At 52.7% G+C, this 19470-nt stretch overlaps 1 protein-coding gene across 3 annotated transcripts in view; it reads right to left on the bottom strand.

Moving 5' to 3' along the window:
* LOC144120935 (uncharacterized) overlaps window positions 1-19470 on the bottom strand; it is a 195343-nt gene that overhangs the window by 32461 nt on the left and 143412 nt on the right. For all 3 annotated transcript variants that reach the window (XM_077653756.1, XM_077653758.1, XM_077653757.1), the window contains exon 5: window positions 1359-1407. In XM_077653756.1, the coding sequence (XP_077509882.1) occupies window positions 1359-1407 (49 nt within the window). The remainder of the gene's footprint in view (window positions 1-1358; window positions 1408-19470) is intronic.

The raw sequence follows: 19470 nt of genomic DNA, 5'->3' as shown, positions 1-19470 counted from the left end.
GCGTATGCTGATGAGCTTGCGTACTATGAACAGTGCGTGAAAAAGCTCTCCCCAGTGCGTCAACAATAGACAGTGTTTTACGTCCCTAGGCCTGCCCTAGGCAACAGAGGCGTGCAATGAACTTTTTGTGTGCGTATTTAAAGGACACTGGACATCTTGACGAGCACTAATTTCACCTCGCATGTTACCCACGTGCATTCTTCACGCAGTGAACTTTGTTAGGCCATTTGGCGGACTATGCACTTCATTTCGTATGTAACACCATTACTCGCCGGTGCACCTTAGTGCGCATTTAATGGCCGCATTTTATCTTCTCCCCTTTTGATTTGTTTCATGTTACCTTTACCGCATCGCTCTCCTTCCGCTTTTATCTCCACAATTCCCTTCCCGCGCAGAGTAGCATGCCAGATATTTTTAAATCCGGGCAGTCAAGTCCCCTGTAATGGCCATATGCCTGAATGCTCTCACCAATGGTCGTATCTACTGAAGTGGGAGCTTCACGTGCGTGCGAAAGGTAGGTGGGTAAGTAAGTGGGTGGGGGAGGGGGGGAGTTGCAAGCAAAAAAACACACCCTCTGAGTGGCGCTCATATCCCCGGAAACGCGCCGTGACGTCGGCCGCTGGAAAAAAGTTACGAGTGGAGCGGCCTCAGCTCGTTGTTATAGCCGAGCTTTTTACAACCTCCGACACGTGGCTCGACGATAAGGTTCACTGGGTAACAAACGGTGGGACTGAGGACGAATTCGCCGTCTTTCGCGGCCCGCAGGCCGTCGTATTCTAATCACACGCTGTCGTAACTCAACTACGTGCCGAGAACGCCGCGTGACAAATAAGCGGCGATAAGGGCGCGCAGTTTTCCACCCGCTGGAAAGAAAGCCGAGATAGCGCCGCGCATCTACCGCTACACACCTGACGTTCCAGGCAGCGAAGCGGCATAGAGGCCCCTTATCAATATGCATGCAACAACCGCAAGCTGCGGAAGCCCGCTCGATTGCCACCTGCAGGGAGGCAGCACCGACAAACCAGGCGGCATTTGAAAGATCGTGTGCGCGCCGAGATAAGACTCTCGCAGGTGTTCTACTTTTTTGGACTTTTTTTCCCCGCCAAGCAACAAGCCCCGAAACCAGCGCACACAAACTACCCCACTTGAGATACGTACGCCTAACCACAAGGGTTAGCAGTGCTATTTCCACTGGGAGTAGTTGGCTGTACAGCTTTCTTTTTTTTTTTAATACATGCAGCCCAGCGAGAAGCCGCGTGGCTCGTTTTGAACTTTCAGCGCCCCACATCTCTCTCTTTTCCCCACCCTTCCAAAGCTTAGGGCTGCCAGACACCGACTGCAAGGGAGAGAAAACTCACTTGGGTGATGAGCTGGTACAGAGAAGAGATCAGATCCTGCGTCGGACGCCTGAAAGGGGGCAAAAGAAAGGGAGATAAGAAAGTAATCCAAACATTCCAGAAACGCACAACAACCGTAACCAAGAGCGCGCCAATCTCACTGGGTACGGCCGAAAAAGCATCTGAGTGCGAATATATATACGTAGGCATACCGTTAAAAATCCTCACTTATCCACGGGGCTCAGCTTTAATCCGCCCAAAGGCATAAGCCACGGGCCATAAAGCGTCGTTGTAACGGCGACACTACAATCAATCGTCTTTTCTCGTAGTCAGTTCACTATATCGAGTCCAGCCTGTTTAACGCGGCACTTCTGAAACGTCCGTCAAGTGAAACCACAGGCTTGGCTTGGCGCAAAAAAAACAACAACAGAAAAACGTCAACTTGTTTGTGCCTTGGTGCGTTTTTTTTTTCCATGGCAGGTGGCTGGTGTGTCTACATATAAAAAAATTATTCATACCGAATCTTTCCGGATTGGTGCAATGAAGGACACGTCCAGCGACCTCTCATCAGCCTGTGCAGCACTGTGTGTCCGCATGTGATAACAAATAACTTTTCTCCCCTTTTTATTTTCGCACCGAAACCAACGAAAGTAGCATTGGCAATGAAATACCCATCAAATGCCACTGCTAAATGCCGTCAAGCTCGCAGTTGACGGGAGAAAATTAGCGAAAAATATGCATGAGAAACGCTAAACATTCGGCGTACATAGGCAAAACCGCAATGACAGAATTAAGAGAGAAACAAGAAGGCTGAAAATTTGGAATTTTGTTGGAAAAAAATTCCAAACGAAATTCCGTCGCTCCTGCAACTGCAGCTTCCCCAAACAACGTTACGCCGTAAAACATCTACGGCGCGTGGCACCCGTCTGTGCCTCTGGGAAGATTCAGCGGTGATAACGCAATTGGGAGGCCACATATCTAACAGCAGAGACAAGGCGGTTGAGACTGTAACCGCAAGATATGCCAGCGAAAAACACACACTTCAGAGGAGCACACCACGTCTTTCGAAGGCTGCACACTTTTTCCCCGCGGGAGTCCGACACCGATAAGATAGCGCGTCGGCATTAAAGCACGGCAGAGAAATCTCCAGCGAAACGCGATTCCGAGGTGGGAACTCGGTTCCCCGGTATACTGGAAGTTACCTAGCTCTGTGCATACACACACTCACAGACGGTATCGGTGTAGTAAGCATTACACATACCGAACTAACCATGAAACGAGTGAGGAAATTCGATGTTTTAAACTTGAAGCCAAGGCGCCTACACACACAGGCAAAAAAAAAAAACTCAGTAAACTGCCGCAATCCAACCGATCATCACAACTCGAACAAAAGCGTGCCAATTCACAGTGGGGCGACGCCTAAACGACTGCACAGCAAAATAAGTACAGCTGCTCCCTTTCGGAGTTCACAGAGGCGAGCTCCGCACTACTAATGTGGAACTCGCGGTTTTGCTGCGCGCAAATGGGTCGATATAATTCACGGACAGAAGCAACCCACTTACAGCTTCGTCGGCGCGCAAAAAAAGTACGCGATAGCACAATCACACTCACTTGCGGCGTGGTATCGTTGAAGCGTGCATAGAAGGGAGCAAAAAACGGAAGATGGAATTGATTCCATATAGGGCCCTTTCTTCGACGACGGTCGGCAGCAATTCCTCAGATTTTTTTTTTCTTTAACGAAGCAGCGAAAGCTATGGTTGTTATTGCAACTGCCACATCACTGCCTAGGCGACTTGTGTGCCGTCTGCGTCATGCCCCCGGCAGACATTACCCGACAGACGTCGGCAGTCCAGAGAGAGAGAGAGAGAGAGATCGTAATTCAGCTCGGCGACGTGGCTGTCAGCGTAACCCGTTAAAACTCGGTCCCAGCTGGCGTCCTTATCCGGCAGACGCGCAAGGAAATGCAAGTGGCGAACCCCGGGCGCCGGTTGCTCGGATCCACTCGGGCTGCCTCCCATGTTCAACCAAAGCAAAGCGGCAGGTTGTTATCGCTTGTCGGCGGAAGCAAAAAAAAAAAGGAAAGGGGATAAACAATAAGAAATAAAAGAGGCAAAAAAAAAACAAGATCAAAAGAAGAGCAGCAGCTACAGCGCAGGCTGCGACAGGCTGTGCAGCAAGGCACGACACACACACACACACACACACACACACACACACACACACACACACACACACACACACACACACAGGGGGGGGGGGGGACCGAATGGCGCAAACGGTGTAGATTTTCATGACCGCTCCACAACGCAGAAAAAAAGGGGGGGGGGGGTGGGATTAATGTGCCCCATTTCATTTCAACACAGCAGGTGCAGCGACGCATGCATTGGTTGTCCTTATAATATTATTTTCATAGCGGCGCTATGCCACGGGCGCAAACGCACACGCATGTCGAGCACAAAGCGGAGACAGAAGAAAAATAAACAAAAGGAAGAGAAAATGGAATGCCGGACCCGAGCAGTCCACTCTTCTTGAAGGCTCTCGCCCAAACAGCGGCAGTATACTACATGCATACATATATTCACGCGACACCTCGGGATTACTCGCAACCGACGCGGTACACGGTCGCTTCGCCACGTTTTTTTTACATACATAAAAAGTCGCATTTCAAAAGCGTCGCCCGTTGCGACACAGGACGGGTGACCTCGGCGGTCGCCTTGCACATTTCGCAACTCGCGCGTCAACAGTAAGGCGCGTGGCATAAAGCCAGGATGCCTACGGAGAAAGAAAAAAATGTTACAAAAAGAAGAAAAAAAAAGAGGAAACGACGACGACGACACGGCATATAGAAAACAATGGTTAGTGGCTTTAACATATTTACCCCCCCCCCTTCCCCATACACATTTTTTGTTGTTGTTTCATGTTCGCTCCCAGGACAATCTGGCTGTTTTCAACCGCGGACGGTTTTAAAACGAACTCGGATTTGGTCGACGCTTTATCCTCGCGAAAAGGGGAAATAAATAAAAGGCGCACATGTTGCGCGCACAGAGGCCCGCTCTCTGTAAGGCCGCCAGCAAAACGTCGCCACAGGTGCGGAGCGAATCGGGCCGCACTACAGAAACGAAAACAAAGCGGGCCAGTGCTCTCGTTCCTGCTGCACACAACGTTGACAAGCACAGGCTCGGTGGAAGCATCCGCAGCAAGGCTGAACGCAGAACTAACGTGTCAAGGCTCGCGCTGTGCTATGCACCGTTATACTATAATAGCAGGCGCCCTGCGAGCTAGACGCGTATTCTATCATCGACGCAGAGGAGGAAGTGGGGGAGGCCGACAAAAGAACCCGCATCGATCACAAGCGCACGTGTAATGCCAAGAAGCACGTCGAGTGGAGATGATAGACGCCCCTCCCTTCACACACACACGCACGATCGATCAGACACATTGTGGCCGCCGGTAAACAGATCGCTACAGCTGATCTCTTGCGAGCCTCAAACACGGGAGCTACTGTACGCTGTGAGGCTTTTTTTTTTTCTACTCCTCTTTTCTTTGCTCCGCTAGACTGCGATAAAACTTAGGAATAATAGCGGACAAAAAGCCTTATAGGAGGCAATCAATTATGGAAATCAAGCGGAGCGCAAGGCCTCGGTTTCACCCTTTCTCTTTTTTTTTGGTTATTTTTCCGGGCTTTTTATTCTCTCCCAGCAAGCAACAAATAGCCCCCAGCGAAATCGAAGACAGGGGAAAAAACAAATAAAAACGAAAAGAGGTCTTCGCTATCGCTGCCGCGATTTCCTAGGCCAAGTACACGTTCTTCTCTCCCCCGGAAAGGGATGGGGGAGTCGAAATCGCATTAAGGAATCGCCTCCGGCGACGATAACAATAATTCCGGGCACGTTAAAATGCGTACGCGGCGGCGTGGAGAATCAGTCAAGGGAACCGAATACCGGGACGGGATGAAAAGAAAAAATAAAGATACGGAGGTAAATGCGAAACGAATGGAAGGCAGGGCCCACGCAGGAGAGTGAGAGAGAGGGGGGAGAGACGAAGGAACACCAGAGCGCTGAACGAGGCCACGCAGGCGCCGAGGGATCATTTACATACCGACGACAGCCGAGATCAAATCGCTCGTTACACGCGCAATTTCTTATCCCCCCCTCCCCCTTCCCCCCTTGCCTCCAACCACCGCCTCTTTTCGCTTGTCCTTTATACGTCTTCTTCTGGCCGGCTACTTTCTTTCCCGCACTTAACTGCGGCGAAGCACGCAGAGCGATTATTTTAATGGCATAAGAGGCCCCGCGCGCTTTGCTTGCCTTTCTTTATTTCTTTTTACCTGCCGCTCTCCTCTGTACCGCCCAGAAGCAAGCCCATGCACGGGTCGTTACTTGCAAAAACAGCGAGAGTGCATGCCATGCAAGCTACATGACGACAGATTAAAGACGAAGAAGAAGGAAAAAGGACAAAAGGAAGGCGCTGCGAACAACGTCGGCGAGAATCGCCGACGAGCACGCGAGAGAGACATCTGCAGGCGCACACCGGGGCGAAAGCCGCAGTTGCATTAGGGGCAACAAAGGAGATAACGACGCCACGCGCAGCAAAGCTCGACGCTCGGGGGACGAGACGGGGGTAAGTAAGCTTGCGCAGCGGGAAGTGAGGCGTAGCACAAGCCGATGTGTTTCGACCCATTCGGTGGTTGGCCGCCGATCGTTCGCCGCTATTGTGTGCTACGCGTCTCCTTCGAAACCCGCTGTCCCTTTAACCCTGGCGATAGGCACGCTGGCCGTAAAAGAGCCGAGCGGCGTCGCTTTTTTTCTTTTTCGTCATAACTTCTCGTGGGTACACACGGTCGATTATGCAAGCGAGGGGTGCGTCATGTGGGGGCCAGGCTATAGTCTAGAGCATAAAAAGAAGCGGGGGGGAGGGGGGGGGGGGGGGGCGGACTACTCAGGCTCTCAGGAAAGAGCGATGGAACCCTGGCCCATATATTCCAGCACTGCGCTCGTATTCTCTACAGCAACATTAGACGCTGTAAATGGACACCGATTGCTGCAGCTGTATTTTTTGTCTTCATGTATGTACCGTGTCTGAATGATGCGAAACGGTATGTTGGACATAGCTTTTGCTGCGAGTGCTGCCAGAATGACACGCCACTCCCTAGAATAAAAAGAGAAAAACATTCAAGGTGTGTGCACACGGAAGGAGTTTGGCTTGACAGACAGGGCGCGAGTTTACGCAGATCAGCTCGCGTACCCTACACGCTGCTGAGGGTGCCTCGGATTAGAACCCGTAATCGCCTAGCGTACAATGGCTGCATTGCGTTCGCTGCGAAAATCGCAACACATGTGGCACGGTGTAAGTAAGTGGGATGACGAGGAAAAATGGGAAAGTTATGTTTACGTTTACGGGGTACCAAGGCTACCCGCGCTAAGAGGGACGCCGAAGCGGAGGGCTCCGGATAATTTCGACCACCAGGGGTTATTCGACGCGCACTGAAATCGCAAAGTACAAGGGCTTCGATCATTTCGCCTCCATGAAACAGCGACCAAGCGGAAAAATTGAAAATATTGGACGCCGACAACACTGCATGGCAACAATAACTCTGAAAAGGGTGACACATTGCGATATGACATCACGAAGGGAGCTATATACACCAGCGGGTTATATGTATGACCGGATTTATAAAGGAAACACTTTCCCACGGCGACAAGCCGCTTAGACAACCCATGTGGGTCGAACGCCAGCAAGTACCCTGCAAGATACGCAGGGCAACACAACACTCGAGGACAGGGTTTTTAACCACTATTGAACAACTCAAGAACGAGGCGGCTTTTCCCCGCCAAAGCACCCCCTTCCAGCCAATGGCGTCGGCGTGAGAATGAAGGGAGTGGCAGATCAAAGCGGTTATAGTCCTCTGCCCTCGTGGTCAGGGACACTCTCCTACATGCATCGTCACACCGCTCCCTGCACTGACGGCACTGGCATGCCTTTATCGGAGAAAATCCGCTTCCTTCTTGAATTGCATGGGACTATAGCAACAATTCAAGCCACAGCACTTTCTTCAGAGAGAGAGAGAGAGAGAGCAGAGGTACGAAATGAGAAGGCGTTAGGGGGAAATAATCTCCACCGAAAATGCGCGTGGATGCGATCGTATCCTCTCACCTCGCGACGACGACCTGTAGCGTTCCAAGCAAGAACGGCCGAGAAAGAGCTTATGCAGCGTCGTCCCTGGGACATGTCTACAGTCGGCAGTCCGTGGCATGCAAAGCGCGCGCAATATATAGAGCGGTCCGAGGTCCAGGCGTCGGAGTCGAAACACAATAATCTCTCACTGACCTTGTTACGCCGATAAAAAAAATTACAGCGACGGAGTACCCGCTCAGTGCTTTCCGGCTCATCACAACATAGACGAGGCATTGCAGCCAAGTATAGCGCTTTGTTTCAGGCCGCGGCGTCGTGTAAAAAACACCCCGGACCACCACCTTTCTCCGTGCAAATACGCGCAATGGGGCGAAACTCGAGGGATTTTACTCGCAGATATCTTGGGACTGATGTGCAACACCCCCCCCCCCCCCCCCCCCCAACCCCTCTAACTTCAATACAGCATCAGAGAAGTAGCAAAGAAAGCGACATCCGCTGGCGTAACCGCATCCACTCTGAGTCATACGCTCGACAAGCGGGGAGCGCCGAGAATGTACAAAAAAAATCAAGAAAACAGCGTAGAAGCAGGACGCGGAGTGGGTGTCACAGAGCAAGAAGTGGCGGACTGATAAAGACAAGAGCGCGCGGAATCCCAGAGCAAACAACACTCCACGCGGCCGGTATCAGGTACCACCAACTAAGTCGCGCCCTTTTACGATGCATCGCCCCGCAGCAGTCGCGGACCCCCTTCACTGGGCAGCGGGGGTTCTATAAATTGCAACAGAGCAGCCGACGAGGGCGCGACTGGAACGTGAGCCTCGATGTTATTGCAGCCGCCGCAGAGACAGGGCGACCGCGATGGAGATCAGAGAGAGAGAGAGAGAGGAGCAACAAAAAAGAAAAGTTACGAGAAGAAAAAGAAAAGAGAAGAACACTCTGCGTATCTCAACTACAAACGACACAGCGGCGTTTAATAAGCAGCGGCGGCACTAGAGCGAGGGAGCGTGCCCAGAATGCGGGGACGACGCGCGCATTCCGTCCGTCGGCGGCCGAGTGGGCTGCGAGACGCGATATCTGCGCGTGGGAAGAGGCAGCGACGTCTCCTCCACAGTAAGCAAGCATCGGCGAAGACGGGCCCCGTGCCGGTCGACACACAGGCCGATCGACCTTGGCGGTCCCGACAGATCGAGAAGGGAAGGGCATACATCCTACGTACGGACCAACCAAGACGACGATGAGCGCAAGCGAATAGGAAACGCGTCGGACTGGGCCCTCTCTCCCAACACACGAGTGGGAGGAGGAGGAGGGGTGGTGTAGCTGCTTGTGCGTGCGCGGGGAGCGCATTAGGAAGCCGAGACGAGGCGCCAAAATGGATGTCCGCGATGCGACCGCGTGAGCAACATGCCCGATTGGGAGGACGCCACCGGAGAGGCGAGCCGCGATCGTAATTTACTCTCGGGTCGCGCCGCCGGCGAGAGATAAGCAAAGCCTTTCGTTCCTTGCCTGACCGCCGAGGGAAAGCAGACACGGGACACCGGCAGAGAGAGAGAGAAAGGGGGAGACATAGAGTGACGGCACGAACAGGACCTAACCCGAAAAAGAAAAAAGAACGAGAGAAAAACCGGCACGCCGGCAGCGCCGCCTCTGTCATGCGAGGCACGCGTCGCGGAAGCTTCGCTCCGAACGCTTATCCGCGAGGTTACAAAGAGCGATCGGGCATGCATGCAAAGGCCTCGGAGGGGCAGCTCGTTCTTTCGCGCTCCTCTCTCCTCCGCAGCGGGACGACGCAGAGAGCCGACAAAGGCGCGCCAGTTGTCGCGCTACACACTGCCGCCCCGCGTTTAAAATACGCGCGGCGCAGCGGAGCATGTCGGGGCCGACAGATGAGGAGAGCGACAAGGGAAAAAAGAAACGTTCGCCGCCGCCTTTTCACGACACTCGAGGCAGGTGGTCTTGGGACTGAGAGAGAGAGGCCTCGCGGGGGACCTCAACTGCCTGCGGCACTACGGGCAGGTGCACCCCGAACGGCATGTGCACTTCCCACGGCACTATTAAACGTCAAACGCGGCGGCCGCATTCGGCCTCTTCGCAAAAAAAAAAAGAGAAAAAGAAACAGTCGATAGAGTGCGCAGACAGCTCCTTCCTTATTAGGCCCACAGCTTGGGCAACACTGCACTGAATCCTTACGGAGAAAAGAAAAACCCCGGGAAAAAGTGAGACCAATCAGCGGCACTTGCACGGTAGCAGAATTAACAGCCATGCCACACCTGCAGCTCCAATATGGCGCGCTGCAGGCAGGACGCTTCGAGGGCGACGGTCCTCGTATTCATCCCCGGGGCGGAGGGGCGGTGCTCGGAACAGAGCCACGCACTAAACACGCCAACTGACACGTCGTTAGCGGTCGTCACCAACGTCGTCCCGCCCTGGGGGCTAATGAACGGGGGGACCCACTCTTCGTAACGGGCCGATGGAGAAACGCGCAACGAACGGAACGGTGCTGTCCTCGAGGGATCACTTTACGCCGCTGTTTTCTTCACAACCTACGAGATAATAACGGAGTCCTCTCCGCTCTCGAATTAGCATTCTGAGTGCTGCGGACTCACGCGAACACACTTTCCTTCAAGAAAATGAGGCGCAAAAAAAAAGAGAGAAAACAACACTGCAGTGAGTGCCACCCTCTCATGTCAACGGAGGAATGTCTGCAGCAAACAACGGCGCCAGATTATGATGCGGAGGTTCACTTGTCTGATATATTAGGCAGTTTCGAGAAGAGTTTTTCTCTGATCGCGATCAGGACTAGAGAAGAGGACGAGGAAGTGCCCGTCCATCGCTATATCACCTTAAAAGCGTGCAAAGCGAAAAGGATCTGAGCCCCGCATGCTTTCGCCTCAATCTGCTCCGTCCACTGGTATCGCGCACTCGACCTAACGACAAGACCCTCGGGAACAAAACAGACAGCGTCGCGTACCATCAATCAAAAGATGATGGAGCAATAATTTCAACCTCGTAAGCGCTCGAGGCCCAAAGAGAGCACCCGCGAATTCAATCACCCGGCGGCGCGTTCCCTCACCTGTGATGGAGACCGGCACGCCAACGAATCAAATTACACGACCGCAGAAGCGCTGAAGAAAACAAAATAAAAAAAGGAAACGAAACAGATACGCCGCAGGCGCAAACGAGATGTAGACCTACACCAGCACGGGGCATTTCCTCCACAGCCCTTTACAGTGATAAAGAGGACACGCAAGCGGGCGCCTGCAGAAGCAGCGAAGCGCGGTATACCTCACATCCTTTCTTGCTGTCCCCTCACCTCTTTCATTTCTCTTCTTCATACTGCCTTCTATCCTTTATTTCCGCTGCCCCAGCTCAGGTGCCGCCGACACAGTGATGGCAGATGCCGGGGTAAGCAAAAATCTTTTAACTTCCTTTTTTATAATATTTTTATGATTAAACACTTACTACTACTACCTCACCGGGCCCTTAATTTCCTCCGCATACAGCAAGCCAGCCATGACAGACTGCTGAGAGACAGCTCTCCCGCTGTTTTCCTTCTTTTTTTTTTACACCTCTTCCTCCGCCGTATGTTCTGCAGCCAGTGCTGCAAAGGGGGTAGCGCAATGCTAGGGGGTGGGATTGAAGCGCATGTAAGCTTCTCGCCTCGCTGCGCACACAGCGGGCGTCCCCTCCCCACCCCACCCCCTCCTCTCAGCAGAAGCTGGAAATCTGCTTCGCTCGGGCAGCGTGATAAATTGCAAGGCCAGAGCGCAGGCTTGCGCAACCCCGGGTATGTGTCAGGCACAACAGACAACAGCAGCAAAACACGCGCGGGCCTTAACTTGTAGCAGCCAGGAAAGCGGGCAGGCTGAACGTGCGTCTCTACACACACACTATGTACTTACATACGACCGCAAAGGGAAACGCGCTACGCAGCGCCACGTAATGTGCGACCGCTCCGTTGGCCAACGCTGCAGGAGCGCTCAATCAGACAGCGCTTATGACATCGAGCGCGCGGCGCTGTGTGCCCGTCTTTTTTTCTTCTCCGTTTCCGGCGCGAGGAGTGCATTATCGGCGCTTTTAGCGCGAAAGCCCCAAGAAGGCCGTGTCGCAGAGAAGCCGGCCTAATAGTCGTTTCTTGTTGCCGTCGTCGACCGTGAGCGAAGTATACACGGAAAATTCCCTGAGGAGAAACCCGGGTGGCGCATTAAATCAAAGATTGGTCGAGAGAGGTCGCTCGGGAAGAGCAGCCCGGGTCTCACAAGCCCCCACCAGTGGCACCACCTGCGACCGCAGGGCGCATCGCTGCATGCACCACTGCGCCAGTAGGGGTACGAGGACTCCCAGGGGTCTACGAATGTTGAGTAGAGAATGACCAATTCCGCATATACGGGCATTAAAGTATTAACGCTATCGCGTGACACACATAGCGCGGAGCTTGCGTCTCCCCTTTATTTTTTTTTTTTATCGTTCCGATGCGCTTCTGTCGGACAATACGCACCGATTTCAAACCACAGCAGTGCAAATTATTTTGCACGTTAGACGAACCAGAATTCCACAATGCCATCACGGACGTCGTCCGCTGGAGTTTACCTCTCTTCTAGCACTACAGACCAGAGAACCAACCATCCGAAGAAAATGAATGCCTTTAACGCGTCAAGCTTACGCCTCCGTGCTAGCGCTACCTAGGTGAAGAAACCTACCAAGCAAACAAGCGCTTAGTCTCTTGAAGGAAGCATCTCGACGCATAGGTCCAAACATAGGACCATGCAAAAATAAAAGTAAAAAAAAAGGGAAATCAGGAATGGACGGGGGATACACTGGCGACCTTGAACCGGCGAATTTGACGCAATCTCTACACCAGACATGAAAGACCCGCAGAGTTCAGCTGCCCCAGTAAATACATATCTCTGTGGCTCCTCTACGGGCGCGCGGACACACACACACGCGCGCGCGCGCCAGAATCCATTAAGTTTTTCTTATCGTAAATGCTCTTTACGCGCATGCCCAGGAGCGGGCGAAGCCCCTGCATTTATATAGGCCTAAGCTAGGCCAAGAGTGTAGCCCGGCGGAAGAAATCGAGTTACTATACGCGACAGAGAGAGGGAGAGAGAGAGGGGGGTGATGGATGAGTCGTACTTCCTCGATAAGCGGAGCACGCGCGAACGGCGTTGCTCGACATCTGATTTGAGCATGCGCCGCGTAGCAATAAAGAGAACGGCACGCGAGAAACTCTTCTGAGCACCCGTTCCGAAGACCGTCCTTCGCGAGCGATCAACGAATGAGGAGGGAGAGAAGGAACGGCGATTCGAGTGATGAGTGTCACTTAATGCTGACACTTATTCGGTGATTTCACAGGGTTTTGGGTCAATACGCACTTTCGGATATAGATAGATAAAGAGGAGGAGGGAAAGACAGGGATGTTAACCAGAAAGGGGGTTCCGGTTGGCTACCCTGCACTGGGGAAGAGGGATTAGGGGGCTAAAAGGAGGAAGAGAGAAGGGGAAAAAGGTATAACACACACACGCACAACGCTGTCACAATTTGTCACTCAGTCCAGTCGCTCTCAAGTAGGCAAAGAGTGCCTTGTATGCCTTAGTTCCGAAGAATCTAAGTACAGGAAACGAAGGCTACGCACTTATCGCATTGTTAGCCCTGCATACTCATAGCTCTTTTCCCACAAGGGCGCCGCGGAAACCGTCGCCAATTCAAGTCGTTTCCCTTTGCGCGGTGCAAAACACAGCGCGCGGCAGCGTCGCATGCGCACGCTCGTCACAAATCGATTACAGTGGGCGCGGCGCGCAAAATATCTGCCTCGCCGACAGTGCGCAGCACTACAACAGCAGTTAACGCGTAGCGGCATGCCCGCCAACAGGCCCCCGACAACAGTCCCTTTCCTGTCTGTATACGGCGGGCGCTGGAAAATCCCAGACATAGCGGAAGGCTGACTTGCATCTATCTCATCGAGACAAAGGACGTGCGCTTGGCTTGGAAACAAAGGCCGCACAGAGTGGAACAGCGCTCGCGCCGCCTCCTTCCCAAGTAACTCGGGCGTCCAACGTGCTGCACGCAACATGCGAGAAGACCGGCTCGGCGACCCCCAGCCGGCAGCCCCGTGCGCGCGTGCGTGCCGCCAACCGGCCACACGCGGACCACACCTGCGGCTCGCATCTCGCTGTTCCCACGCCGCAAGGCTGCGCGCCTCGGAGAAAGGAAAGGGGGCGACGCAGGCCGCAAAGACTAGTAGCGGGCGTGTGAGCGGCGTCGGAGCCCCCGCCGCGCAACACACGACACCGCCGCGCGTATCGGATTACGCGGCACAGGCGCCACACACACGCACACACATAAGCCGCGGTGTGGCGTTGCAAACCGCCGTCTCTCTTGTCCTCCAGCAGCCGCTTCTGCCGTCGGATCTGCTCGGGTTTCCCCCATTCACGTTGCGGACGGCCGCCGAGCACGCGCACCCCGGGGAGGAGGCCACGTGCGCGCTTGTTCTATAGTTGCGTGCAAGGAAACGCCAATAAACAACATGCCGCCGTACAAAGCCAGTGTTTTGTTTGTTTCATTTCCTGATGCGCAACTGCGCCAACGGTGGTACACACCTGCCAGGAAAGTTGTTAGGATGGACGACAGTCGTAATGAACGATAAAAGTAGGCCACACCGCAGATAGCCTATAGATGCCCGCGTGGAAAAAAAAAAAAATGCGCCCGGCATAGGGAAAACTCGCGCCGTATATATAGAGTCGTTGCCACGAGCTGACATTGCGAAAAGGTGTGCCACACCTGCACTGTTCGATCGAGGGCACGTATACATACAGTAGTTTGTTAAGACAGAATATTTTTTTATTCAACTATCAGACTCCTCTCCGTTTTTTTTTTTTTTTTGGTCTGTTGAAGCAGCCTGCACACAATCTTTTTTTTTTGGGGGGGGGGGGGGGGGGGCTTGTTTTGCCGCGAGATAGAGACAACCTTAACGTTAACCAAACCGAACCAGGATCCGAGATGGACGAAGGAACGCCCATCAAAAAAAATCAAGGCGAAAAGCGAACCGGACGGATTTCCAGAGAGAAACACGAGCGAACAGAATGGGAGAAGTACGGCCTCGCAGGCAGAGAAAGAAGCGCCTTTCAAGAGTTCTGCGCACGGAGGTAGGTGGTCGGTCGAGTCAAAAAAGTGAAAAACAAAAAAGAATGTCGCAAATAAAACTAGGGACAGGAGGAGATGGCACGCCGTAAATGCTCTGCGCAATAAACGCGCCGGTGAAATAAAATATAGAAAAGGGAGGGCCGACGATAAGGCGGCGCCAAGAAAGAGGAAAAAACCGTGCCCAACAAAGATTGCGGCATTTTTACGGCCCTCCGTTTCTGACTCCATTACAAGATAGAGGGATTACGACCGCCAACCTGCCTGCCGGCACCCCCGTCCCGCATATAGATGCCATCGGCTATACGCGCGTTTTTCTTTCATTTTTTTTTTCACGTCTGCTCTCTATCGATGCTCTGCATATTGCTTCGTCGAGTGCTCCCGGTCGTTCGCTCTCTTCGCGGATACCAACCACTCCAACCCGTTTACTTCGGCGTCGACACAGTGCAATTTCGTTCACGTATTCAGACGTCCTGAACCGGGAGAGAAAAAAAAAATGAAACAGATCAGAGCCTCATCGGTGTCTGCCCACAAGCGTATAAAGAACAGACACACGTCGTCGGAAATAAGATATTTTCCACCGCGCTCCCTGCATTGTGCATGCAAAAAAGGCGACAGTCGTAAATAGGTGACCTTGATAACGAACCGTGAAGTGAGCTTGCGACGCTAAGTTTCCCTGAAATTTCCATCACCGCAGTGACGATCACCATGATCTTAGTCGGGTAACACACTGGTAACCAAGCTCACCAGGTGATTCCTGTCGCTAGCTAGCAGTTGCTACACGACAACAACGAGCAGTTTGAAATAAATGGCACGAACTTGCGCCCAGAGAAAATTATCCAAGGCGTAAGGCGACCCTCCCCACACGCGTACTCGAGGACAGAAGGAGTTTAGATAAATGAACGCCCTCAGGAGACGTCACTACCTTCAACCACAAATCAGCCTTCAAAGTAAGCGCGTAGAGCCCCTGCACCGACGTCCGCAAACGACGCAAATAAGCGGCTTTGTGCGCACGTTAGAAACCGAAACAATCCGCTTTTCGATGTGACGTGGCCCGCGGCGTCAATGGCGCCTGTCGCTACCACTGTCAGATGAATGGGTGAGTGCTTCGTTGAGGGGGAAATCAGACAATTCAGCAGGGAAGCATTTTCTAAAGAGTCACAGAGTCGAACTTCGCTATAAAGAAACGGTTTATAACGAAATAGTGGATATAAAACGAAGGAATGACGATTCCCCTTGGAAGCTCGGTAAACACAGGCTACAACGAAGCCACGGTTATAACGAAGTAATCGCCGGGCGCCTTCAACTTCGTTATATAACGAGATTCGACTAGAGTTGCACTTTTTTTCCTCCTCGCCCCACTTTCGCAAGTGAGACACCTAGCAGCGTGAGTTTAGATTGGAAGAAAGCACCGGTACTCACCTTATGCCTACGTGCACAAGCGCTGAAAGCGAAACGCGCTCGCTACAAAAGGGCCGTCGACACGATAGCGACACGACACTGCGCAATTCGTACGCGCCATCCGAGACTATTCCTGTTCCGACACTAGAGAAGGCGGCGCCGAGGCCTGTGCAAGCGCGGTTGCAACGAGCACGAAACACGGGCCACACAATAGACCCGACAACCTCGTACCCTGGAACCCAAACCCCGGCGAGCGAGCGCACACACAGTTCTTGAAAGCGCCGCGCAGACACAGCCCGTGATGTCTGTCAACGAACGCTGGCACGATTTACGGTGGCTCAAAAAAAAAATAAAGGCGAGCGGCTGTGAGCGAAACAAAAGCGAGGAAGAGAACGGGAACGTTCCTTTGATTCCAGGAAGTAAGGCGCGCAGGTTGTCAGCGGCGCACATACAAGGCAGAGCCCTTCCAGTGAACATTCCCCCCGCATACTGCGCCCTCTCCCTGTACACCCCCACCCGTTGATGAGTCGTCGAAGGCACGCATAAAATTGGACCCGCCGCTGTCCTCGACTATGCCGGAATGAAACGTCAGTTCGCCGTTATAACGGAGCATCGCCTTTTGTTCCAAGCAAACGTCTCTTAACGCCGCTGCTCGGAACGTCGTGACTGCGCGAGATGGCATGAATAATGAAAGCACTCTCGGGAGGCTTCCTTTCTTTGTACCAGGAACGCGTCAATTTGACTCTGAGAATGCGGCCCCTCCTTTTCTTTTTTTTTTTTGCTTCCAGGACGAAATACAAATAAGTCAATGTAACAACTTCGCAGCGCACAGGCGCTGCAAATACTCGGCGCAGACGTAGCAGGTAAGGCAGACAAGTCCAACGCCACCAGCCGACACACAATTCAGTCTTGTTCCACGTTCCCTCTTCTCTGCGGCGTGCTACTGCCACCGGGACGAATTTATGAGTCGGAGGAACCCAGGATGGAGAGAAGGAGGGGGGTCACAACTGCTACAGCTCGACACGCTAAAGACGCCGGAGGAAGAAGCAACAAAAACAAGCAGCAGCCCCTGCCAGCCTAACATTCGCAGACGCACGCCGGCTACTAAAGGCCACGTCTTGTTCTCGGTGCGACCTCTCGCACTCCGCGCGCCGCCCGCCAGAGCTTGTGCGCGCGTGCGTGTGTGACAACACGGGCTTCATTTCTACACTGTACAAGCGGCTGCCGAGGTGCCTCTCGCTAGCTGGGCGCATATCCACCACGCACACACATATACACACACACGGGGGGCGCGCGCGCGCGATCACAGCGTACGCCCAGCTTCCGTGACAGCTGTGAGTGAAAAACGAGCCGAGCAAACAAACCGCGCGCTTCTCTCCTTTGAGCCCGGTTCGCGTGCCGCCGCCGGCAGCACAGATCGCCGTTTCTGCATTTTCTTATTCCCTTCCTTTTCCCTGCCTCACTTCAACCACCCCCCGCCCCCCCTTTTGCAGCCGCTCATTCTTCATCTTGCGGAGTTCCTCTTATGTTCCTGTTGTTATGCTCCCCCTCCCCAATTCCTCCCTCCCTCATCCTCCTTCGGAACACCACTCTACTCTGCAGCGCAAGAGGTGCGCACGACTCCAGCGTTCAAGCCGTTACAGGCCTTGTAACAGCGAGGCGGCGCACATTTCTTTTTGGCGAAGAGGAAAGCAATTTCCTCCGCCTGCGCAGCGCCGAGTTTACACCGGCAGTCGCTGCGTTCTTTTCCCATCTTTCCGGCGAAGCGCTTTGCTTCTACGCAAGACAAAAAAAAAGGGCTTCAACAAAAGAAGGCAATGGCCTCGGCAGACAAGAAGGGGCAGGGGAAACGCGGCGCGGTTTCATTGCTTTATCGCTGAAATGGGGTCGTATAAAATTACTGCCGCCGTATCCAGCTCTGCTGCGGCAGGGCCCCGAATTCGATGTTTACAAACAAACTCTGGCGGGGCAGCGAAATGCGAAACAGAAGAGAGAGAGAGAGAGAGAGAGAGAGAGAGAGAGAGAGAGAGAGAGAGAGAGAGAGAGAGAGAGAGAGAAGAAATACCGGGAAAAGGGGAAATCGCAGTAAACGAGAAGAAGCACGGGGCGACGAAGGCAAAATATTATAAAGAGGGCGTTTTCCGCACGCGCCACAAAGGCGCCTCCTGAAACTCCAGAACATGAAAGTGAGGGCGCCCATCGGCTGTTAAAGTGATGAAGCGCACGACGATTTTTTTTTGTTCTTGTTTTCACCGCTGCTACTCGCAACATGCGGCTCGTCGTGTTTTTTTACGCGTCCGTTGTCACTCGATTCCCCGGGGCCGTGCACATTCGCAGCCAAGCGCGCCTCGCATTTAACGACGGCCATCAAAGCCGCCGCTATTGCCATCCTTGTGGTATCTATCCCTGCAATTTATTATCGCTTATCTTTACACAGCACATCAAACATACATGCGCATTAAATACATAAGCTCAAACGCACCGCTTGTATACGTGATTCTACGACAATCAAAACTCGCAAGGTGGTTGGGTGGCTATATAGACATTTTCACATTTGCCTTTTTGAACACGGTCATATTTCCCCTGGGCTGTGCAAGGAACGTTCTGATTGGCGGATTTTATAAAGGCATCTACTGCGCATGCGCAGCACAGATCAACATGTACGCGTGCTCAATCAAGCTGTAAACAGTGAAAAGGTCTGAACAGTGAAGATGATTATGCGACTTCAGGCCCATAGTGTCACAGTTTTCGGTTGCTGATATATGCAGTCACAACGACGGCGCCGAATTTGCCTTCGTTCAGCTATAGCTGCGAGATAACACTTGAAAGGTGCTCCACCTCTCAGAGAACCGAATAACGGTAAGCGCGTGTTCGAAATAAAACCCCGCTCCTCCGAGACACGAGCTTGAAACAAACTACAACAAACCGTACAACGAGTTGAAAGCGCTTTGAATGAGGAAAAATTGGGAACGATATATCAGTAGTATTTGATCAATAGCGTCATTCAGGAAGATCAATAAGAAAACAAAATCCAAAGGGTTAAATTTATTTTTCTCCCGAAGAAGCTCTTCGTTATAACCATCCAAACGCTGCCTCCACCCCGTGACAGCTGCTAAGAAAACGTAAAGGAAAGCACGCGGCTGGAATCTGCACGAGGGAAGACACAACATCAAAGCAGGCTCAAGTATAGCGAAAAAAACAAAAAGACAAATCGAACATACGCATACATCATCTCCGAGCTGTATTAAAGTACCCGCACCGGTTTAGGAACACACACGAGAGTCGCAGTAAAGCGGCGTAATTCGAGAATGGGGTAATAAACTCGGCGGCTCTTTTCCTCCTGCTCAAACAGCGCTGAAGCTCGCCTCCTCAGTCTCGTTTGCAACCTCGCTTCGGCCTCTTCCTTTTATCGCTCTTCTCACCGCCAAGCAGAACACGAAACAAAAAAAATAATAAAAGCAGA

The sequence above is a fragment of the Amblyomma americanum genome, chromosome 2, assembly GCF_052857255.1.
Source record: "Amblyomma americanum isolate KBUSLIRL-KWMA chromosome 2, ASM5285725v1, whole genome shotgun sequence".
NCBI classification, from domain to species: Eukaryota; Metazoa; Arthropoda; class Arachnida; order Ixodida; family Ixodidae; genus Amblyomma; species Amblyomma americanum.
This window is presented reverse-complemented; position numbering and strand designations above follow the sequence as displayed.